General features: G+C 49.2%; 1 protein-coding gene and 1 long non-coding RNA gene across 6 annotated transcripts in view; one reads left to right on the top strand and one right to left on the bottom strand.

Moving 5' to 3' along the window:
- Positions 1-332: 332 nt before the first annotated feature.
- LOC126510633 (uncharacterized) lies at positions 333-3,627 on the bottom strand. Its single transcript, XR_007594452.1, has 2 exons — positions 3,128-3,627; positions 333-909 (listed from the first exon to the last, which is right to left on the bottom strand). It is a non-coding gene; the product is annotated as an uncharacterized lncRNA (long non-coding RNA).
- The window catches only part of Adamts7 (ADAM metallopeptidase with thrombospondin type 1 motif 7), a 47,302-nt gene continuing 24,078 nt past the window's right edge, over positions 909-24,132 (top strand). Inside the window, exons 1-9 of one of the 5 annotated variants that reach the window (XM_050157276.1) lie at positions 909-1,050; positions 1,622-2,978; positions 13,000-13,355; positions 14,985-15,150; positions 15,604-15,794; positions 17,404-17,487; positions 17,765-17,889; positions 18,848-18,997; positions 20,103-20,249. In XM_050157276.1, the coding sequence (XP_050013233.1) occupies positions 2,909-2,978; positions 13,000-13,355; positions 14,985-15,150; positions 15,604-15,794; positions 17,404-17,487; positions 17,765-17,889; positions 18,848-18,997; positions 20,103-20,249 (1,289 nt within the window). In that variant the 5' untranslated portion in view covers positions 909-1,050; positions 1,622-2,908. Of the gene's footprint in view, positions 2,979-12,999; positions 13,356-14,984; positions 15,151-15,603; positions 15,795-15,816; positions 16,736-17,403; positions 17,488-17,764; positions 17,890-18,847; positions 18,998-20,102; positions 20,250-24,132 lie in introns of those variants that run through there. The other 4 variants (XM_050157277.1, XM_050157275.1, XM_050157278.1 and 1 more) reach the window with 4 other exon arrangements.

The following is a 24,132-nucleotide window of genomic DNA, read 5'->3' as shown; positions in this document are numbered from 1 at the left end:
AGTGAAGACACTCAGCAAGATATGGACAGTCTAGGAGCTGGGACACAGAGGGAAACAGGAGGGTACTTATTGACATCCAAGGACTTTGAAAAGAAATTCAAACTTTAGGGGGCTGAAGAGATGGTTCAATGGTTAAAGACCACAGGCTGCTCTTTCAGAGGTATCAGGTTCAATTCCCAGTACCCACATGATGGCTCACAACCACCTGTAACTCTAGTTCCAGGAGATCTGACTCTCTCTGGCGTCTGTGGGCACCAGGTACCCCACTGGTGCGTAGACATACATGCAGACAAAACACTCAGACACATAAAATAAGAATGAAACAAACAAAGAAAGCAGATACAAACTTTAATGCGGCATTTCCTCCAAGTCTCTAATATGTTATTGGCCTTGAAGGCTGTCCAAAGAAATAAGGGAGGCAGGTTATGCTGGCGAGGAAAGGCTCTGCTATGTCGGTGCAAGGATCACAAAGACTAAGTAGTAAAGTCAGCCTTAGGAGCTCAGTGGTGGGACTGGCAGGTCCCTCGTGTGATTAGTGCCAGGATAAGGTATCCTGGAGCCCTAAAAGGGGTTGTAAAAACTTTCTGGAAAAGATGACATAAAAGCTAGGCCCAAAGGTTTGACAAGTTGGTGCCCATCTTTTTCCTTTCATGCTCTGTCTAGTCTAGTCACTGTGATACACAGATCGAATGGATATGTTGTCTTCACAGCTTTCCATGACCGACTTGTAGAAAATAACAGACCTCTGCTCTCACACGGTGTATTCTCTTCAATGTGCTTCTCAGGGGCGGATTCTATATTTCCCTACGTGCTTGTCGGTGTAGCCTTCTTCAGAGCCCCGGATGCCACAGCTGCATCGCCTGGTCCTGCAGCGAAACTTAGCGCTCGCTAGCTGGTGTCAACAGCTTCCTAAGGAAAGAGCATGTCCAGGATGTAGTGGCTTACCAAAGTAGAGATCTCTAGCGTTGACGCTTGTGTGGGGGTCGACCATGAGGAGAACAAATATAAACGACCCCTCTGGAGAAGCTTGAGAAGAGGGCGGACAAGCAGGTAGGAGCTACAGGGGATACCTGTCCACAGAGGGGCATGTCAGTGTCTTTATCAGGAGCAGAGTGTTTTAAACTGAGAGGCGGGAGCTCTTGGAAACCACGGACAGAGGAGGATTTCTGGACTGAATCCCTTGGGGAAGAAGGAGGGAGAGGGTCACAGAGGCCCAGGGAAATCGCTGTTTTCCAACACTGCAAAGTGTCTACTCTACATATCCTGAGGAAGAGAAAGCCATTGAATGGCAGTTATAGGCACCTTTGAACAGGGTGGGGGGTGTTTGGGAAGATGGAGTAGCCTTAGTTGTTTTGCCACTGAAGAGCAAAACTAGCAGATGTCAGAGGTGGCAAGAGAGATGAAAGGTGGAGCCAGAAGAGGCCAGAGGGTAGGGAGAAGGAAGATGACAAGGGGCTAGAGGGGAAAACAAAACAAAAAACAGTGCAGAAGGTTAAAGAACAGCAGGATTCTCTTCTGTGGAGTTCAGCCCTAAAGGATGGCACCGCCTCTTGTGGTCCCAAGACCTGGAGGAACTGAAGCAGTCACTGAATATGACTGTGGATGGTTACGCACTACACAGGTCCCCCTGGAGGTCAAGAGAGCTGCTGTGTGGAGAGATAGACGTGAGCTCTTAGGCATGTGAGAGACTGCAAATGAGCTGTGTGGACCCTTGTGTGCTGTGGTGGGCTATACAGAGTGACCAAGGGAGAAGCAGAACCAAGGAGCTGCAGCTGCGCCGACCCTTGTGTACTGTGGTGGGCTACACAAAGTGGCCAAGGGAGAATACAAGTCCATCACTCTCAGGGAAGAACCAAGCACAGTGAAGGCGGTAAAAGTGTGTGTGGTGTGTTCTCCCGAGTCGCTCCTGGAAGTATATAGGCTAAGAGGGATGCAGAAGCCAGAGCCATGGTGGGGACCACCAAGGACAGAAGGCAGGCATTTGAGATGGTCTGGTTTTTGGGATATGAGGTAGGGCTGGCTGGCCTCCAGGCTCCTAGGGCCCCTTCTGAAAGTCTGGGGGTACTATCTTGGCCCAACAGAGTCTTCAGGCTATTGACTGAACTCCGTGCTGATTCTAGGGGAACAGACATGGGAAAGTGTCTGGAGACAAGGCATCAGAGGACTCTAGACCTTGAGTGGGAAACTGTTGTCCGGTCTAGGAGAGCTTAGGAGGGCCTAGGCTTCTCTCTTGAGTCGACTTTGGACCCAAATCTAGAACCCCCAGGCCCTGCTTCCTCGCTGTGCAATCTTGATCCCTTGGGAGGTTTCCAGGTTCTCTTTTCAGAAGGCCTGCTTGTCCTGGGAAGCACACCCAAGGCACAGATTAGTGACAAGGCAGAAACCTCAGTAACTCCAGATTCTCTCGGGGACCTCGGGGGGTACAAGCAGCCTGGGCTTGCTCTACCACCAGGGGACGCCTGCAGCCCTGTGGGAGGTCGGGAGCCTAAGTTGGTGGGGTGGGAACTGCGGGCGCGGTCCCCAGCTCGGCCCTGCTAGAGGTGGCCCGCCCGCAGGGCTCAGAGGCCCGGCGGGGGCGGGGCGAGGTCGGCGGGGGGCGGGGGTAGGAGCTTGACGGGCGGGGCGGGGGTGGGCGCCCTGCTCCCCCTCCCTCCTTCCTTTTCTTTCTTTCTTTCTCCGCTTCTCGCTCTCTTTCTTTGCCTCGGCAGCTGGCCGAGGGGGCGGTCCTAGCAGTCTTTGTTGCCGGAGGAGCGAGTGCAGCTGCCTGCCGGCCAGAGTTGGGACCTGGACCTTGGAAGCTGCATGCGGCCGGGCATATCCTGAGTGGGACCCCGGCCCCGGCTGGGACGCAAACGCGACAGACGAAGACGTGAGCTAGGGGTCGTCCGGCGGCCACCCAACTCTGGCCATGCACCGTGGTACGAGTCTCCTCTTGATCCTGTGCGCTCTGGTGTCCGACGTCCCGGGACCTGCATCAGGTGGGTGGCTGAGCCTCTGGGACCCGCCTGACCCTGTCACCCTCCCCACATCTCCAGTCGCTACTCTGTGCACCCTGCACGAGACGGGTTCCGCCTGGGGTTAGGAACGGGCCAGGGTCGGGTAGACACATGAGCGAAGCTGTACCCACCGGGAGCCATCCCTCAGAACTCGACTTAGTTGTGTCCGGGACTTTCCCCTGGAGTGAGCTTGCACTCGTCGGACTCCAGCTTCCCAGCCGCGCATGCAGCGTTGCGCGGCGCACCTCTTCGTAGAGAGCGCTCATCTGACGGGACTGGACGGATCCTGAGGGACTCTGCTTCTCGCCATCTCCTTTGGGTGACTCTTCTGGAAAGCAAGCTGGCCGGGACGCTGTCGGGGATCACGCCAGGTCGCAGGTTTACTGGGGTGCAACGCCGCGCCTCCCAACTTGGAGGCGCGGGGGTCCTAGCCTCCGCCGCCCTTGCATTTCCTGCCTCCCCCTCCCCCAAGTGTTGAAGGCACTAGGAGGAGAATGGGGAGCCGGAGCTTCTTCCTCCGCCCTGGGTTAACTCTCCCAGCCCCGCCCGGCCGGCCGGCCTCAGACGAGCCTCTGGCTAGCGTCCAGGTTCTTGTTTGGCGGCGACCTGCGTTGCAGCACGCTTCTGGAGAGTCCGGAGCTGCCCGCCTGGGAATATGAGAGTCAGGGATGTGAGAGACCCCAGGCCTTATTTATTTATTTATTTATTTATTTATTTATTTATTTAAAAAGAAAGCTCCAAGTCGACTGGGGACTGGTCAGGTATTAGGGAATATATCTGCAGGTAAGGGATTCAAGGATATTGCCGGCAAGGATGGACTGGAAGGATGGAAGAACCCTGGGTGGGTTGGACCAATATGGAGCGTGCAGGAGTGACCTCGAGGAAAATCTGCTCAGGGCGGGATTAGGCTACTTGCCTTCCTAGTGAAGATACTGAAGCTGTGGTCACGAATGTCAGTAACATTTAAACCACTGAACAGAATGGCTGGGGAGAGCAGACAGGGCGTGTAGGGCGTGTGTGTATAAAAACATTTAGTGAGCACCTACTAGGACCTAGCCTTACTCGTTCTTATTTTCCATCATCTCTTATTAAACCTGAAAGGAAGCCCACTCCTCGTCTATGAGAAAACAGGTTCAGAGACTAGTGTGATCTGCTGGTGAGCGCAGTGGAAAGAGAGAGCAGAAACAGGCCATGTGTGTGGTTGGGGAGAGGTGCGCCTTTAAGGATTTTTATGAGTACGGAAATACTGAAAATCAGTTGCTTATTACTGGCAGTAAGTGCTGTATTGTCATTATTTTTATTACTCTGCTAGACAAACTCCATAGGATTCTGTGAGGCTTTGATGACTTGCTATTTGGACTTGTTGCCTGGAGTACCAGCAGGCCAACCACCCTCCCTTTACTAATCTGGGGACACCACCAAGGCAGAGTGTGTGTCTCTGGAATCCCTCTAGATAGGCAGTGTGGGACCCTCCTGTTTCAGCTCTCAGGATTTCTGACTCTGCCAGTGAACTTTTTTGTCCTTTTTGTTTTTCTTTCTAAGCCTGAACTCTTGCCACTGAATGGTACCTCAAAGAGCATGTCCTAGGCTCACTTTTAGAAAAATGCGTACTATTATTTTTTTCTCATGGACCCCAGGGTTGCCAGGCTGTATTTCCCTCTGCATTGCTGTGTGAGCGCTGTGTATATGAGCTTCTGTGCTGCAGGTCATTTGAAGGGCTGGATCGTAATTTAGGTTCTTGATAGGGAGATGAGGGTTAGCACAAGGTTGGCATTTCTCTGGCAGAGAGACTCTGAAGTGAGAGCTGTCACCTACCAGTGATATGAAGAGTTTTTAATCACAGGAGTGTGTGTGGTGTGGCAGGTGCTTAATCCTAATGAGACAGACCTTCTGACCTGGCAGGACACTTGGCCACGAGCCACTGGCACCCTACTGGCTGGTGCCAGTTGCTATTCCAAGGGAATTTCAGCTCTGATGCTCTGCTCCTGTGTAGGTCCAGGTCAGTGAGTGCATTTGAACCTGAATTATCTTTTATTGCCACTAGGTGCTGATGGTTTCGGCCACCAAAAGACCCTGGAAGCTACCAGGGTCTTCCGGTTGGCATTACTGAAAATTACTTATCTTTTCATTCACCATGCTTATCTTTTGATACTGTTTAAGGCTGGGGAGATGGCTCAGTTCATAAGATGCATGCTGAGCATGCCTGAGGACCCGAGGTTTTCGATGGCAGTCTCTGACGAAGATTTCTTTATCACAGCCAATTCCAGTATATGCAAGGGGCATCTCCTTCCCATGCTTGGACATTCTCTATACTGTGTCAGGGTAGGTGTGCCCATAGAATGGAGGTGGGACTGTGAATGCCTTGTGCCAACCTCTCTATTTTGAGGGTAGGGTAGTGCTTTTTGCATTTCCCTGGGTTTTGGATCACCAAATGATTCCAAACAGTTAGTAGCCGAGGGCACTGTGCCCTCGCTACTATACCAAGCATTGTGAACCCAGCATTTCATAAGAGAAATGTGCAAACAAGGCTGGTGGAGAGATGCAGAGATACATTTGTTTATAAACAGTTCCTTCTCGGCCTGTTTATTGTTTTTCCCAGTTTAGTTAGAGATGAAGTTTTTTACTGAATGAAGGAAAATACACACACGCTGCAAACCGGCAGCCTATCTATACTCAGCCTGAGTGTTGGGAACAATAGTCAGTCATGGGGACAGTGACAGATGGGGAACACGAGCCCTCTAAGACGGACTTGCTGCTTTCCTCCAGCCACTTTTGATAGGTAGGAATTTAGGTCTGATATGTGTAGATGACAAGACTTCAAGGAAGGCTGGGGTTGAAACGTTTGTGTAAGGATCATCTAATTCTTAAACACTGGAAATTGACTTAACTCTTTTTTCAGTATCTGTGCCGATAAATAGAAACAGGCCTGCAGTTTATGGTCAGGAGATAGTAGTCTCAAATACCCTTATTAGGATGCCAAGGTAGTAAGCATGCCAGCTCCTGCAACGACCCAGCGAGAATCCCTGGGAAGGTATGAAGCCATAGCATATGCATCTTGGGACCCAGAGCCCAAGACCTACAGAATAGCAGTCAGCAGGCTAGGTCCCAGGTGCCTGTAGCTTTTCAAAGCTCTGTAGGTACCACTGATGGTCAGTTAGCCAAGATCACTCCCAGTGGGAGATTTCCACACTTCCTCCAAAGTCCAGTTCCCTTAGGATCTTGCTAAAAAAAAAAATGAAGCTTCCTCATCCTCTTTCTTGGAGATGCTGATTCAGTGTGTCTGGGATGGGGCCTGGGAATTTGTTTTTAAGAAAGTCTTGTCCAGGAAGTCTGGGAACTCTTTGCACTCCCCCCCCCCCCCCCGATGTTCATTGATTGGAAAGCCTTGCTCAGAGCTGCTACACAATCCTTCCCAGCTCACTTGTCCCATGACTCTGAGAAGCCACTTGCTCGCAGGGCAGGGTCTTGAGCAGAGGCACTCCACTGGCATGTGAGGGGCACGCTGCATGAGTTCTGGCAACAGATGGAGGGAGGATCTGGTTCTGTAACATGGCCACAGTAGGCGTAGCCTTCCAACTTGGCAGGTGGCAGCAAAGAGAGCTCAGGATCTCTCTGCAGGACACTTGAACCAGAATATTTCTGTGGGCCTGTGAGGTCATTGCTGTGAACAGCCAGATATTTAAAGAGTAGCACCTGGACTGGATGAAACCTCGGTGAATCAGAGCCGTAAATTTTCTGGGTGTGCCTGGAGTCTAGGCCCTTCATAGAGGGGAGGGGCCGGAGGACAAGAGCAGGGGACCCAGAGCGCCAAGGTAGGCAGGTATGCACAAGAGAGTTTTTTGTTGTTATTTTGAGAGTCTTAAATAACCCAGTCTGACCTCAAGCTCCCCGAGTACTTAGAGATGACCTTGGATTTCTGATCCTCGCTCCTCCCCTTCCTGAATGCTGGGCCAGAACAAGGTTTTGGCTAAGTTGGCGGTTGCACTCAGGGCTTCCTATGTATGCTCCTCGTCAGTCTACCACCCAAGCCGTCTCCTCAGCCCTCCGAGTTTTCTTCTGAAGTCTAGTTATTAACTTCTAGGAGACTTATCTAATCAAATTTTCCATAGTGACGGCGGAGGAACAGGCAGATCACTGAGAGCATAGAGTGATGTTACTGAAGAGAGGCCATTTGGGAAATGGGGTCAAGTCTCAATTCTCTCACTCTCAGTGTGCGGCTTTAGCCCACTTTACCGCTCTGAGCTCTTGTTTGCTTCCTTACCTGAAAGTTCTTGGTATGTCAGGCTAGAGTCTTCAGCCCAAGGGACCCCTAATCCCAGGAAGCTATGAACCTGGATTGGAAAATATTACACCTACAGTTTTTATAACATCAAGTGATATTTAGCACTTTCTTTAATTATGAATATGGCCACCACATTTAACTTATGGAGTTTGAGTATTTAATTAAGAACATTACCGGTGGATCTCAATATTAGCACATGTGTGTGGAGGCCTTGGGTGTCATCTTTAGGAATGCCGTTCACCTCCACTGAGACACTGTCTATCATTTACTTTAGCGAGGCGGGCTGGCCAGCAAGACCCAGGGATCCTCCTGTTTCCACCTCTCCAGTGCTGGGATTACAAGCGTGCATCACCTGGCCTGGGTTTTTATGTGGGTTCTGGGGATTGAACTCATGTTTGCAGGGCGGGCACTTTACTGACTGTGCCACCTTCCTCAGATCCACAGTAGTTTAGCTGGGCAGGGTGAGTTCCAGGACAGTCAGGGCTGTTACACAGAGAAGCCCTGTCTCAAAAAGCAAAACAAAACAGCAACAACAGATTTATTTTATTTTGCATATATTAAGAGTATGTATGTGTATTACATGTGTGTAGGAGTCTGAGGAGGCCAGGAAAGGGTGTTGGATCCCCTGGAACTGGAGTTACAGGTAGTTGTGAGCAACTATGTGGACTCTGGGAACTGAACCCAGTTCCTCTGCAATAGCAGTATAGGCTTTTAACTGCAGAATCTTCTCTCCAGTCTCACAAATAGATTTCTTTTTTTAAAAATATTTATTTATTTATTTATTATGTATACAATATTCTGTCTGTGTGTACGTCTGCAGGCCAGAAGAGGGCACCAGATCTCATTACAGACGGTTGTGAGCCACCATGTGGTTGCTGGGAATTGAACTCAGGACCTCTGGAAGAGCAGGCAATGCTCTTAACCTCTGAGCCATCTCTCCAGCCCCCTTCTTCTTCTTCTTCTTCTTTTTTTTTTTTTTTTTTTTGGTTTTTTGAGACAAGGTTTCTCTGTAGCTTTAGAGCCTGTCCTGGAACTAGCTCTTGTAGACCAGGCTGGCCTCAAATTCACAGAGATCCACCTGCCTCTGCATCCTGAGTGCTGGGATTAAAGGCGTGCACCACCACTGCCCAGCTCCACAAATAGGTTTCTTGTCTCACTGATGCAGATGCTTTGAAATAAGCCTTGATGCTCATTGCTGCTTCTAAGCAACTATAGTTGCTAACACGATGGTTAGACCTTGCTTAATGAACCAGTAAATGACCATGGAATTCTGTGCTCTACTTTCTAGGTTCCTTTGATAGCTGTGTCTCCCTCCCTACAGTAGACTTCCTTGGTCTTCCTTGTATCTTAGGCATTTACAAATGTTTTTCTGAGAAGGGATGCCTGAGAAACAAAAAACAGAAAGCTAATAAGCAATATGAAGACTCTTTTTCTCTCTGGGCAATGTAAGGGGACAGAGTGATAGATTTTCAAACCCCGAGGGCTTGAGCTGAGTGAGGTCTTTTGACATGGACTCTTTTCAAGACAGAGAGTCAAGGGTGCTCCACTGAGACAGGACTAGAAAGGCACCAGATAGCCCCATCTGGTTGGTCCTTCTCCCCATCCCAGGAGGCCAGCAGACACTTGCGTACCCCACAGGCAGCTAAGGACACATTTTCTAATCCATGAGGCTGGTAAAAATCCTAACAATATCTGCTGAGTCCAGTGGGTCAGGCACTGCTGTGTGTAGGGTGGGTCAGTACGTTCAGCCCTCAGAAGAGCCCCTGTAAGTTCTATTGTTATTCTGTTCTACACATTCATTCAACAAATATTTCCTAAAAAACAATGAAGTTCCAAACACTTCTAGCCCTTAAAAAAAGATTCCTCAGCAAGCAATATAAAGATGCATACTTTTCTAGAAGTGATGACATTAGAAAGAGAGAGAGAACAAAGGGACACATAAAAAAGTGTTAAGTGATGGGGCGTATCATTGCTGTGGAGAAAATAAAGCAGGGAAGGCAGACAGAGAAACCCAGTGAGTCACAATATTAAAATAAAATGGCCAAGAGAGGCCTCACAGAGAGATGTTTGAGCAAGGACTTGAAGGAGGCTGTCTTGCGTGAGCCATGTTAGAAACAGACACAATGCAAGAGATGACATCAACTTTCTTGGCTGTAATCCACCGAGTGTTCCATATTTCCCTTGGTATTCATGGTCATCAGCAAATAGGTTTGCATTATGTGGGGTGGACATGTACTTGTTAACGTATGTGTGTATGCTTGTCTGTGTATTTGTGCATGTGGAGGGCACAGGTAGATTTTGTCTTTCTTTGGTTGCTTTCCACCTTAAAAGACTGAGTGAGATTTTCACTGAACTCAAAGCGCATTGATACACCTAGTCTAGTTGGTCAATGACCTTCAGGGACCTGTCTTCATAATCCTTTCCTCAGAGTTGGGGTTACGGGTGTCTGCTACTTCACCTGCCTTCATATGTGGGTTCTGGGGATCCAATCCGAAGTTGATACTCTTGTGCAGTGGTTTCCTTACCAACTTAGCCTTCTCTCCAGTCTGCAAGAAACAGGTTATTTTATTCTTATTATTTCTTTAAAAAATATATAGGTGTGTGTGTGGCATGTATGTACATGACCAGAGGTCAGAGGACAACCTCGGGTGTCATCTTAAGGACTGCTGTCCACCTCCTTTGAGGTAGGGTCTCTTGTTGGCGTGGTCCTCATGATTAGGCTAGGTCAGGAAGCCTGTTTGTCTGTCTGCCTGCCTGCCCAGTTCTGGGATTACAAGGACAAGCAACCACACCTGGTTTTTTATTTTTTATTTTTATTTTATTTTATTTTTTAAATTTATTTATTATGTGTACAACATTCTGCTTCCCACACACCAGAAGAGGGCACCAGATCTCATTACAGATGGTTGTGAGCCATCATGTGGTTGCTGGGAATTGAACTCAGGACCTCTGGAAGAGCAGTCAGTGCTCTTAACCTCTGAGCCATCTCTCCAGCCCCCACACTTGGTGTTTTAAAACCTTAGTTTTGGAAATTGAACTTGGGTCCTCATGCTTGCACGGTAAGCACGTTACCAAGGGGGCCATCCCTCCCAGACCCTATTCTCATCTCAACTACTAATATTAACTCTCTGCTGGCACATTGTACTTCACAAAAATGTATACATGTCACACAGTAGCTTAAAGAGGCAGCCATCTTCAAAGCGGGACCAAGCAAGTTTCATGAATGGCAAGACTACTAGCCACAGAGCTGTTCAGGTGTTGTAATAAGGAGCCGTGGGGCTGCGTCCCCAGCATCCAGCGGCCCGCATGGCTAGCTTATGCCTGAAATAATTACATGGAAACTGTATTCTTTTAAACACTGCCTGGCCCATTAGTTCCAGCCTCTTATTGGCTAGCTCTTACATATTGATCTTTCTTTTTTTTTTTTTTTTTTTTTTTTTTTTTTTTTTTTTTTTTTTTTTGAGACAGGGTTTCTCTGTGGCTTTGGAGCCTGTCCTGGAACTAGCTCTTGTAGACCAGGCTGGCCTCAAACTCACAGAGATCCGCCTGCTTCTGCCTCCTGAGTGCTGGGATTAAAGGCATGCGCCACCATCGCCCAGCCTAACCCATTTCTAATAATCTGTGTAGCCCCACGAGGTGGCTTACCAGGGAAGATCTTAACCTGCGGCTGTGTCTGGTGGGAGAATCATGGCAACTGACTGACTCAGCTTCTTTCTCCCAGCATTCTGTTCTGTTTACTCTGCCTACCTATTAAAGAGTCAAGGCAGTTTCTTTATTTAACCAATGAAATTAACACAAAACAGAAGACTCTCCCCCATCATTCAGGCCTCAGTTAGGAAATGCAGGTCCAGGTGGCAGTGGTTTTGAGTGTTAGTTTGAATGTGCCATATGTCCCTGATAGAAAACAAACAAACAAACTTCTTGAACTGAAGCCCCACCATGACAGTTTTTATAGACAAGGCTCATGACCTACCTGGTGGTTGGTCAGTGTGCTTCCTACATCTTAATCTTAGGGCTCCTTTAAAGTTCCAATGAGAAGGTTCTACCTGGTCTGACAAACTTCCAGGTCTGCTGTTTCTGGCATCATTTTGGTATAGTCATGTGCTTCTTTCTTTATTGGCACAAATAAGTTAGTTATAAGCTAGTCCTCAAGATGCGCTGGCAACCGCAATTGCTCACTGCTATAAACAGAGGTAGAGTTAGTCTCTCTTGACATTTGTACTCAAAATGGTGTGAGTCTTGGTGAAGACTGTTGGGCTGTTCTGACAACATAGTGTTGTAAGGAGGCAGCTTGTTCGTTTCCCAGATGCCCAGACTCCTGAAATAACCACACAGAAGCTGTATTAATTAAATCACTGCTTGGCCAATTAGTTAAGCATATTGCTATCTAGCTTTTACATCTAGAATTAACCCATCTCCATTATTTTATATTTTACCACAAGGCTCGTGGCCTACCAGCAAGGTTGCAGCGTGTCTGTCTCTGGTGGCGGCTCCATGGGTTCTCCCTGACTCCGCCTTCCTTCCCCCAGCATTCAGTTTAGTTTTCCCTGCCTACCTAAGTTCTGCCCTGCTATAGGTCCAAAGCAGTTTCTTTATTCATTAATGGTAATCACAGCACACAGAGGGGACTCACACATCAACACAGTACTTCAGAGCAGAGGTGAAAAATGATGGTAGAAGACAAAAGGAAGACTATTCAGACACAGAGAACAAACAAAATCCTGAGGTGGGGACACATCTGGCCTGCTGAGGGACATCAAGGGACTGGGCAGTCCAGTAGAGGGAAGCAAGGAGTGGTTGAAGAAGGTCTCCTTGATGAGGGCCTTGTGCGCCACTGCGGTAACATTATATTTTGTTTTAAGTGAGACAGGGGTAGCCACAGTAACAAGAGCGGAGTGAGATCATAGGTCCTTCTGGTTGCCGTATTGAAAATGAGTTGACAGAGTGCTCCTGAGGTGTAAGCAGGGAGAGAGATGGGTTACCACAGGAAGCCAGGCAGTAGTGGCACATGCCTTTAATCCTAGCACTCGTGAGGCAGAGACAGTTAGATCTCTGTGAGTTCAAGGCCAGCATCGTCTACAAACTGAGTTTCAGAACAGCCAGGACTGTTACACAAAGAAACTCTGTCTCCAAAACAAAACAAACAAAACAGAAAATAAAAAGTTACTGTAAGAATTCAGATGGGGAAACTGAGGCACTGGGTGATGAAATAGCAAAGCTGGTAAAAAGCATGGAAAGGGGTTTGGTTTTGCTCTTCTGAGACAGGGTGCTGTTGTGTAGTGGGGACTGCCCTTCTATTTCCTATGTGGTCTCAGTCTCCTGAAACTCCTCAATGCTGGGACTACAAGCCTGCCTCATCAGGTTTAGCCGCGGTAGGGATTTAAGTCTAGGCATTTTGACCCCAGCTGCCATGTCTTAGCTGCCCCCTTCTCTAGTCTCTGGTGATCATCTAATATAGTGGTTCTCAGTCTGTGAGTTACAGCTCCTTTGGGGTTGAAGACAGGGGTTGCCTAAGACCGTTGAGAAACATAGATACTTACATTATGATTCATAACAGCAGCAAAATTACAGTTACGAAGTAGCAATGAAAATAATTTTGTGGTTGGGGGTCACCACCACATGAGGACCTGTATTCAAGGGTTGCAGCGTTAGGAAGGCTGAGAACCACTGCTCTAGAACTTTGAGTCTGCCTCGGACCCGAATGTTGCTTTCTCTCTGCAGGTCTCATAACCGAGGGCCGGACGGCTTTGGATATTGTGCACCCCGTGCGAGTGGATGCTGGGGGCTCCTTCCTGTCCTATGAGCTGTGGCCACGGGTGCTGCGTAAGCGAGATGTGTCTGCCACCCAGGCCTCGTCTGCTTTCTATCAGCTGCAGTACCAAGGGCGGGAGCTGCTCTTCAACTTGACCACCAACCCTTATCTCCTGGCACCCGGCTTTGTGAGCGAGATCCGGCGTGGCAGCAGCCTAGGCCATATGCACATCCAAACCCGTGCCCCCACCTGCCACTTGCTTGGTGATGTGCAAGACCCTGAGCTGGAAGGTGGCTTTGCAGCCATCAGCGCCTGTGATGGCCTAGTGAGTTCTCTGGGATGCATGTGGGGAGGGCCTGGGATTGGCGTGACATTGACTCTGCCTGGTGGCTTCGGCCAACATACCTTTCCTTTGTTAGCTTCTGTGTTCATGAAGGAGACAGAAATGACAATGCAGACCTTCTTGTCCTGAAGGGCAGAAAGCTTGAAGTGAGTCAGATACCTGTTGGCCTTGGTTTTTGCCAAGGTTTGGACCCAATTCTTGAACTTCTGAAAATGTCCTGGGTAAGATACAAGCTGCCCAGAGACCCCCATATGGAAGACAGATTGCAGAGGTCAAGTAAACACTGGGTGCATACTTCTTGGGGGTCTGAAGACTCACTTAGGTACCCCTTGCCTTTACTTGGAGCCCAGACCAGAGGTCTCCTGCAATCCCTCTCTTCTCCCTTTGCCAGCCTCTAAGACAGTTTGGCCGCTGCTACAGCCCTAATTGCCCGTGAGATTCCACTACCAGGGGCTAAAGCAGCTTCCATTCCAGGCAGTGTTCATCTGCTTTTCATAACTTCAAGCACCCTAGTGTGTATAGCAGGAGTGCAGGTGTGCACACACAGTCTTCCACTGCTTTCAAAGGGCTCTCAGGCAGAATGGCTCAGGTGAAAACTATGGGACCAGCAACAAGCGGCATGCACTATTGGGCTGCATAGGCCTGAGAGCCCTCTCTGTGCAGTAATGTATTCTGCTTTAGGAGCCCATGCCTGCTTCTCAGGTGTAGTTCCTCTCATTGAGCCTGCATGGAGGCTGAGCAGAGATCACCTTCCCATTCTATAAATTAAGAAACAGGCTCTGAGAGGACCTTGTGCTGGTCACTAAGTCCCAATCATTCAGGGAGGCTGATTCAAAACCCCATCTGTAGTCCCTAAAGCAGATGTACTTTCTAGTACTCTGTGTGACCCAAGGGGTCTAATTGGTGCTAGTGGGAACGTCTTAAGGAGGTGACACCTTCTCTCTTGGAGTCCCACACTTGCTCCAGAGATGGTGGCCTGCCTGGATGCTTCCTATGACCCTCTATGCTCTGAACTCTATGCCAGGCAGATGTACCCAAAGCGCTTTTGCCAGCTACACTTCTCTGGCCAGCCATGAACCCAAGAAGCAGGATATCTTGGTGGTCATGGCAACTGGGTGGCTTGGGTATGACAGAGCTGCCTTTGGAGTGATTCATTGCCTCAGGGAGACTGAAGAGGTTGATGAGAAGCAATGGCCAGCTGGGAGGGGGCATGGTGGCTGGAGAAAACTGGCTGGCAAAGGAGACGCAAAACATCCTGAGGGCCTGGCCACGGGCCACACGACTCAGGAGGGCTGTCTGGGACTGTGTAAGATGTCATCTTGTCAGATTCTGATGCAGATCTCTTTCTCCCTTCCAATGGTGGTGGAGCAGAATCCTTGGAGACGTTTCAAGAGACTTCTAGTAAGGGCCAGAGCTTTGCTTTGAAGTCTTTGGCTGTGTAGAATGGCGAGGAAAGAATTAGCAATAGACCAGCAGGAGGGAGCCGCCCTGTGTGGCTGTGGTGGGTTCAGATTGGGGAGGTGGGGCCCAGCTGAGTAGGGCAGGCCTCTGGAGTCTGTGGAAAGGCAACCAGGTACCAGCCCTCCTGTTACCCTGGTGCGTCTTCCCCAGAGAGGTGTGTTCCAGCTCTCCAATGAGGACTACTTCATTGAGCCTCTGCCTGGAGTTCCAGCTCAGACTGGACATGCCCAGCCCCACGTGATATACAAGCACCAAGTCCCTGAGCAGCGGGGCCAGCAGGATCACTCAAGGGCTCCAGGCACCTGTGGAGTACAAGGTATGTACCTCCCTATGGAACTGTGGCTAGGGATGATCTTCAGAAACACGTCCTTTCTAGAAGCCTCTCTTAATACCCTCATGGCCAGCTTCCTTGGACTAGAGGCATGCAGCATTCAAACTGACATACTACTATAGCCTTGGATGTCTCATTAACTTGTGGCATGGGCTTGACAGGTACCCTGGAGTGTCCTTCCTGTTGCTGCTCACCTCCTCTGTTCACTTTGACACTTCCTCTGCTCTCTCTACATATTGCTTAGGGTGTCTCTGACTCCATCAATCATTCCTCCTCAGCTGGCTGGGCTGTCCATAGGCAATCCCAGCAGGGGTACTGGTGAGGAGCCTCCTGCCCCTCTTTTCTGAGGGGAAACTCCAGACTAACTAACTTGTGTGTTATTGGGGCCTTCTAGCTCAGTACCTGGGGAATCTCACCCACTCCATCTCTGCCCATCAGTGTCCCCAGAGCTGGAGCATCGGCGAGAGCGTTGGGAACAGCGGCGGCAGAAGCGGAGGCAGAACCGGAGGCAGCAGCGATCAATCAGCAAAGAGAAGTGGGTGGAGACCCTGGTGGTGGCGGATGCCAAGATGGTAGAGTACCATGGGCAACCGCAAGTGGAGAGCTATGTACTGACGATCATGAACATGGTGAGGTTGCTACAGTTGCTACAAGGGAGGGGGATGGCAAAGGAGGGGGCATTGAAATGGGACACAGGGGTAGATATGGGCAGGAATGCTGACAGACTGCCTTCCAGATAGTGGGTCAGGTTCCAAGTGTGAAGGAGGTTTCCAGGCTCCAAGACTAGAGAGAAACAGAGCCCTGGTAGGATCTTTAGAGGAGTGTTGTGGCACCGGGCACAGTTGTAGGGCTTCTTGAACGTTGAGCTACACTCCACATGCCCCTCCCTGGCCCCAGACTATCCAGAATGCTGAGTTGTGTGCTGTGCCACCTGCTGGGAGGGGTGAGTGAAGACTCTGGCCTGCCCAAGAGCACATGGTCTGGTTGGTTCACACGCTCTGCCCAGAACAAACCCGTTCCTGCTTTATGTCAGGATCTGTGCTAAGTGCTGGGGACAGACACACCTCACCAGAATAGCTCCACCCAAGACATAGTCATGCCTTAGAGATGGGATTGTCTGCTTAGTTTTAGGGTGTCTTAGCTTAGCTGGTGACCTTGGGCAGGTCTGTGAGCTGCAGAGGGCAGGAACACCTCGTGGGCTGGACAAACTGCTCTTGACTCCACCTGACAGTTGAGATGACAGAGACGTTGGGGTTCATGGGCTTAGCAAGTCAAAGTGAGGAGAGACAGAGGTAGGCAAGGCAGTCTAGGGTCTCCAAAGGGCCATCCAGTGGACACTGTGGCTGATCTATCCACCCCCCTGGGGACCATAGGGTCAGAACCTCCTTCCTAGATCTCTTCTTGAGGGGCTACCAGGCTGATCCTTGTGGCTTCCCAGGAGAAAAGATCTCCATACAGCTCTGTCTGTCCCCAAGGCCAGGGTTCGCTTGCTGCCACCGTAGAGGAAGTGCCTCTGAGGTCAGCTAGGATGTATGGCTGTGAAGTCGGGGCTCAAAAGAAGGGGCTGCAGGTATGGCTGGTGTCCACCTGCTAACATCACAGTCCCACTGTGCAAATCCTCATGAGCGAGTGTAGTTCTGAGGTAGCCTTTCCTGATTTGGATACAATCATCATCAGCTCCTTGTTCTTTAGGGATCAAAGGCTTCTGAGGCCTTTTGCTTCAGGGGCCTCATTCAAGCCTCATTTGCTGAACCTGGTCTGCCCAGGGAGGTGGCCACTGATCTGTCACTTCTGGGTGGGGGCAGTGTGAGTGCAGGGGTGGAGAAGTTCAGGTGTATAGATGTGCAGCTGTGGAGACATGCAGGTGTGGAGACATGCAGGTCTGGAGTCGGGCAGGTGTGGAGACGGGCAGGTGTGGAGTCAGGCATGTGTGGAGACGTGCAGGTGTGGAGACGTGCAGGTGTGGAGACGTGCAGGTGTGGAGACGTGCAGGTATGGAGATGTGCAGGTGTGGAGATGTGCAGTGTGGGGATGTGCAGGTGTGGAGATGTGCAGGTATGGAGTCGGGCAGGCACATATGTATATATAACCGCAGTAATGTGAGCCGTTGGTGTGCCCCCGAGAGTGATCTTGTGTGTGATCAGATGTGCATGCTTCCTGGATGGCTGGGGTGGGTACTGGGTTCCATATCCTATATCCTGGTTGTGGCCTGATCCCCTCTCGCACCCTCTTGCATAGGTGGCTGGCCTGTTTCACGACCCCAGCATTGGGAACCCCATTCATATCACCATCGTGCGCCTCATCCTGCTGGAAGATGAGGAGGTGAGAAGTCATATAGTCCTAAGCTGTCCCCAGTAATGGCCTGAGCTCTCCTGCCCTACATGGAAGGACAAGCATAGGCCTCCTTGGCCTTGATAGTAACCTGACACCTCTGGCCCTTGAGACACTTTTTCTGAGGTCACAGACAGAGGGGTGGAGGCTGGAGACCCTTGTGGCTCTGCCCCTTAGATCTCTGACTCCTGTCTTGGTGTGGAGGCCAGTTGGGCTTGTCCCTCAGAGCTCAGTATGAGGCATGAGCCACCACTCTTTCTGTCTCCAGAAGGACTTAAAGATCACGCACCATGCGGACAACACTCTGAGGAGCTTCTGCAAATGGCAGAAGAGCATCAACACGAAGGGGGACGCTCACCCGCAGCACCATGATACTGCCATCCTGCTCACCAGGTACCTACCAAACCAGGAAGGGTGGAGGGCCTTAGGGTTGAGGAATCTCGTGTTATTGTCATAAGCAATACAGAGACACCTTGTAGCCACCCAAACTCCCCATAGTAATGCCTTTCCCAGTGAAGTTTAGATAACACAAGTAGGAAGTGGACGGATGTGTTCAGGACACATCAGTTCTACATGCATGTGTGTGTGTGCGTGCATGTGTGTGTGTGTATGAATGGTGTATGGTATATGTGTATATGCTGCATGTATGTGATATATATGTGTGTGTGTTTGTGTGTGTGGAGTATGTGTGGTGTGTATGGTATGTGTAGAGTGTGTGTAGTGTTGCGCTATTCTGTTGTGTAAGTTGGTGGCCAAGGGTCCATTTACAGAGCACTGGCTTTCAAAGTCACTCTTACGCTGCTTGCCTTCAATCACAGTTCCCTCCCTCTCTCCTACATTCTGGGGCTCTATTTTATTTTATTTTTCCCAACTTTTAAAATTTATTTATTTGTGTGTGTGTATGCGTGTATGTGCACATGCATGCCACAGCACATGCGTGTGGAACTCAGAGGACAACTTGTAGCCATTGTTTCTCACCTTCCATGATGTAGATTCCAGGGACCTACGTCAGGACATCAGGGTGGCCACAAGTGCCCTTACCCACTGAGCTATCTCTGTGGCGCAGAGCCTGTGCTGTTGTATTCCACCTGGAGTTACCTTCCCTCTACTGGGCTACAGTAGCTGGAGTGGTACCAACGTAGTTAGTTCTAGATACACATCCTTTCCAGGTCCCAGTGTGTTGGAAAGGTTGTGTGTAAGCAAAGTACCTGCTTCTAATATGGCCATTGTGGGTCCAATGTCAGAGTGATGAGAAGTGACACACTCTCTCCCCGGACCTGGGGTGGCCCAGGGTTCCCCCGCCCTCTTGGCAGTAGACCAAGCCAGCCTGTGATCAACTCTTTCTTTGCAGGAAGGATTTGTGTGCAGCCATGAACCACCCCTGTGAAACCCTGGGCCTGTCTCACGTGGCTGGCATGTGCCATCCTTACCTCAGCTGTAGTGTCAGTGAGGACACTGGCCTGCCCCTGGCCTTCACCGTGGCCCACGAGCTAGGACACAGGTAACTCAACTGTCCCCACTGCCAGTTAGGAGCCCAACTTTACCTTTCTACTTTTGGGCACCAGCCAGGAAGGATCATGGGTCACAAAACCCTAGGGAACAATAGTGTCTGTGATGGCAGTCTTAACCACAAAGCCCCGGCACTGTCCCTGTTTTCCTCAACAAGACCGCCCTTCCGTAAGCAGGAGAGAGGCATGCTGGGGCATCACTGAGACCCAGCTGTAGCGTGTCATGGGAGAGGAGTGAGGATGGCTGGTCAGGGTACAGAGCATGGCCACCTCCGTTATTGCCCTTGGTGCTGGCATCTTTGATTCTTATCACTCTGCTTCCATGCCATGTCCTTTCTGGGCTTCCGTGTGTCCCCATTAGACAGAGGGGGCTGGATGTAGTAATGTCACCTGTCTGTGACTCCCGTGTAGCGTGGCCTGGACCTTTTGCCGCCTGTGCTAGGGTTGGTTAGCTTGTGAGTCGGCTTCATGGCAGGTTCCCAGAGAGCTCTATACGTCAGAGGATCTGGGCTGCGTGACAGCCATGCCTGTGCTGGTGGCCCCAGTCCTTCTTTCTTGGCTGTGTTACGCTGGTTAGTTCCTTGGCCTCTCTGAGGCTCTCTGGGGTGATGAGGGCTAAGTGAGTTAGTAGTTGGCACAGTTCCTGGTTCCCAGCTGGTGCTCAGGAATGTTTTCTTGGTCCCTTCCTAGGGATGGTTTCTTGAGACCTTCCTGGGAGGTGGTAGCACAGATATCTTAACTCAAGTTTACAGCCGGAAGTCATCTTGGGGTCAGGGAGGATGCAGGGCCACAATAGACTCCCATCTGTGTCTCCTGGATTGCCATTCTTGGTTGTTCTGGGAGCAAGGATGGGGTTCTGAGGGTCTCAGAAAATCATTTCAGGCCCAGCCTGGTACACGTAGAGGGAAAACCCAGGGAACACACTGTTGTCCCCATGTTGTGCATCAGAGGGTGTGTGACTACCTCAAGGCCACACAGCCAGTGCATGACAGAGCTAGCCCTGGGAATTGGGACTGTACCCCTTGCAGGCCTCCATGGGAAGGAGGCTTTGTGGCCTCCTGCTGCTCACCTGCCCCTGGGGCCTGTCCTCTCACACAGTTTTGGCATTCAGCATGACGGCACCGGCAATGACTGTGAGTCCATTGGGAAACGGCCTTTCATCATGTCTCCACAGCTCCTGTATGATGGAGGCATCCCGCTCACCTGGTCCCGCTGCAGCCGCCAGTACATCACCAGGTTCCTCGAGTAAGTCCTTCCCTGGGCCTGGTGGCCGGGCCCTGTCTGTGCAGTCATTGTTCCATGGTGGGGATGCAGGGCCAGGTCCCGGTAGACGGGGGCCTCAAGGGTCCCCTTGGGCTGTGCACCTGTGTGTGCAGCTGTGCTGTGCCTTAGAGGATGAGCAGGAGGAGAAGTTCTGGGCTCCAGAGCAGGGAGGGGTATCCACTGCAGACAGGGAGGCTGTTTTTCTGTGGAGTCAGGAAGATGCTGGCAGCCGAGGCTGGCCAGTGGGGATACTGCAGGATGGGTGGCCAGCTTCACAGCTCAGTGAGACCAGGCAAAGAGGAGCAAAAATAGAAGGCTTTTTTTTCTTCAGTTTCTTATGTTGTTGAGCTATTTTATATTCCTACTTAATATTCTAAATAAGAAAGAAGTTTAAATCTAAACTTTTTTTTACGCTTATTTGTTTACTGGGGTACGTCTGTGTGGAGGTCAGAGAACAAGTTGTGGGCATGGGTTTTCTAGATTCATCTTGTATGTTCTGGGGGTTCTAACGCAGTATGTCAGACAAATTTCTTTACCTGCTGAGCCATCTTACTGGCCCTAAATTCTTTCTTTCCCCCTTTCCTCTTCTCTTGTTTTTAAAGTTAAGGCCTCTCTCTTTCTTCCCCTCCTCCCTCTTTCGAGACAGGGTTTCTCTGTGTAGCTCTGACCGTCCTGGAACCCAGGCTGGCCTCGAACTCACAGAGATCCATCTGCTTCTGCCTCCTGAGTGCTGGAATTAAAGGTGTGTGCTCCCACCACCTAGCTCACACTCTTTTTAAAAATTATCAGTGTGTATATTTGTGTGTGTGTGTGCATGCACGTGCACGTGTGTGTGTGTATGTGTGTGTAGTGTGTGTGTGTATGTGTACGCGTGCATGTACTATGGTGTGTAGTCAGTTCTCTCCTTGCACCTTTACATGAGTTCTGGGTGTCCAGTTCAGGCTGGCAGGTCTGCATGGCAAGCCACTTAACCTGCTGAACCACCTCGCCGGGCCCCTGCCCAACTTCTCAGCACGCATCCTACTATGCACTTTCATTTTGTACAGGCCAGGTATTGTGGTACTGCTCTTCAATCCCAGGGCCTCAAACATGGCCAGGCTTGTTCTTGGAAGCTTTGCTACATGTCCATCCCCTGGTGCCAGTTTTATTTTAAGTGCCGATGTCAGCTTTTAACATGCAGCGTGACCACAGCTGCACCACTGGCCTTTCTGAGTGATCTTCGCTGGGCAGTGGAAATAGTGAATGAAACTATCCCCACTGCTGAAACCGCTCGGCTGCTTTCTAAATTGTTACCGCAACATGCGCATTCATTCCCGATGGTCCACCATCTGCTTATTGACAAGGAACAGCCCCAAAGAAAAGACGGCTCGCTATGGGTCCTATCTTGTCTGTTCCTCTTGTGTCATCATTGTCCCCACAGTCATTGGCTGAGGCAGGGCAGAGCAAGAAGGGACAGGGGAGCTCCTTAGTTGGTTCTGTTTCTAGGACCAGTGCTTTTTCCTTCTTCAGAAGCAAGACTGGGTTTGACGGACAGTACAGCCCCTAGAGCTGTCCATGCTCCTCTCTTGGTTGTAGGCATGGCCCTCTTATCTGCTTGGATTTGCTTTCCCTTTTAACGGGCTTCCAGACATGCAGTGGGGGTCTATCAGGATTCTGTGCTCATGAAGAAGTGTGAATGCTACTTACAAGGAGGGTGACAAAGAACACTGGACTCAGACACTGTGTATCTCTCATGCACATGCTCCTGTGTCCTTCCAGAATTTGCTTACAGAGCTGAGGTTCAAAGACATGGAAAAATTTAAGACATCAACAGTAGAATGCTAAGTGACCTTTTCCTTTCTCTCGAGACAACTGCTTTCAACCCTAAATCATGCAGCTTCTTTCCCTAGCTCAAGGGTTCCCTAACATCTCCAAACAGTGCCCACGGGGGACAGTTCACATTCAAACCATAGCAAGAACATATTAAATATTTTCATTATTATGGCTTTGTGCTTATCTTTTTTTTCTGAATCAAATATTATAGAAGATGAAACTTTATTTTCAAGATGAAACTTTTCAAATAAAATTTTTAAAAATTATTTTATGTATATAAGGGTTTGTCTGCATGTGTATCTATGTATCATGTGTGGCCCGGTGACTGTGGAGGTCAGAAGGCATTGGAGCTGCTGGGGCTGCAGTTACAGATGGTTGTGAGGATCTGAACCCAGGCCCTCTGGAAGAGCAACCAGTGTTTTTAACCACAATGTCATCTCTCTAACTCCTAGCTAACACTTTTTTTTTTTAATTTGGCTGGTTTTCTCTCATCTCTTGCCTTCTACATCTAATGATTACATTTAATGATGCCTCTTTCTAGAATATGACTTTTTGGAAGCTTATCCCTGTCACTCTATCTATCTATCTATCTATCTATCTATCTATCTATCTATCTACCTACCTATCATCTATCTATCTATCTATCTATCTATCTATCTATCTATCTATCATCTATTTTCCAGATCTGTAACCTCTCCACCTGTCTTAGTTAGGGTTTCTAATACTGTGACAAAACACCATGACCAAAAAGCATGTTGGGGAGGAAAGTGTTTATTTGGCTTACACTTCCTCATTGCTGTCCATCACTGAAGGAAGTCAGAACAGGAACTCGGACAGGGCAGGAACCTGGAGGCAGGAGTCGATGCAGAAGCCATGGAGGAGTCCTGCTTACTGGTTTGCTTCCCCTGGCTTGCTCAGCCTGCTTTCTTATGGAATCCAGGATCACCAGTCCACGGATGGCACCATCTACCATTGACTGGGCCCTTCCCATTGGTCATTAATTGAGAAAACGCCTTACAGCTGGATCTCATGGAGGCCTTTCCTCAACTGAGGCTCCTCCTTTCTGACGATTCTAGCTCGTGTCAAGTTGATACACAAAACCAGCCAGTGCACCACCACCAGCTTCTCTGGAGACTGGATACTTTCCTAAGCTTTCCCTGAAGTTGTCATAGAGAGGCTTCCCGTTTCCTGAATTCCATGGTACTTTCTGAGGGATTATCTTTTGTTGTTGTTTTGATATGGCACACCCTCAAGAATCTTTCCAAAGTGGGCACATTGAGGTAAACTGTCTGTCTGAACATGTTTTTACTCTTCCTTAACACAAGTTTGGTAGTGTGATTTGGTACTCAGTCACCCTTGGAATGTAGAAGGCATTTTTCCCATTGTCTACCAGTTTCCAACATTGCTGTTGAGATGCCCCATATCCATCCCTTTCCTGACAGCTTTGAATGTGACCTTTTAAATAGTCTGGAAGTTTTTAGGAATCTGTTTCCTCTTTTATGGCAACTTTAAAATTCATAACTATGTGCCTTGGTCTCTTTTTATTTTGGGGACATTCATTGGGCTGTATTCATCGAGAAACTCATGTTTTTCAGTTATTGGAAATGTTCTTGTATTATTTATTTTTGGTAATCTATTTCTTTCTGGGACACTTTTAGTATTGAGCTGTTCTTCCCTTAATTTTTAGTCCTTTTCTATCTTTTCTTTTCAGAGAGGTATCATACCGAAAACAAAATAAAAATCTTTTCAGAGAGGTGTTGCTTTGTCTTTCATGTATTTCTTCTGTCAAAGATTATGTTTGTTTGTTTAGAGATGAATACCTCATGCAGCCCAAGCTAGCCTTGAACTTGCTATCAAGCCAAAGTTGACTTTGAACTCCTGCTCCTCCTGCCTTCATCCACTAAGTGCTGGTATTATACATGTGTGTCCCCACCCTTGGCCCTGGTAAAATTTTGACATTTTGTTTATTGTACTTTTTATTCCCTTAGCTTTAATCTCTAAATGCTTGATTTTTTTTAAATTTTTTATTGAGCTCTATATTTTTCTCTGCTCC

This window comes from Alexandromys fortis, unplaced genomic scaffold (assembly GCF_014885135.2).
Source record: "Alexandromys fortis isolate MF-2015 unplaced genomic scaffold, M_Fortis_MF-2015_v1.1 scaffold_85, whole genome shotgun sequence".
Taxonomy (NCBI): domain Eukaryota; kingdom Metazoa; phylum Chordata; class Mammalia; order Rodentia; family Cricetidae; genus Alexandromys; species Alexandromys fortis.
This window is presented reverse-complemented; position numbering and strand designations above follow the sequence as displayed.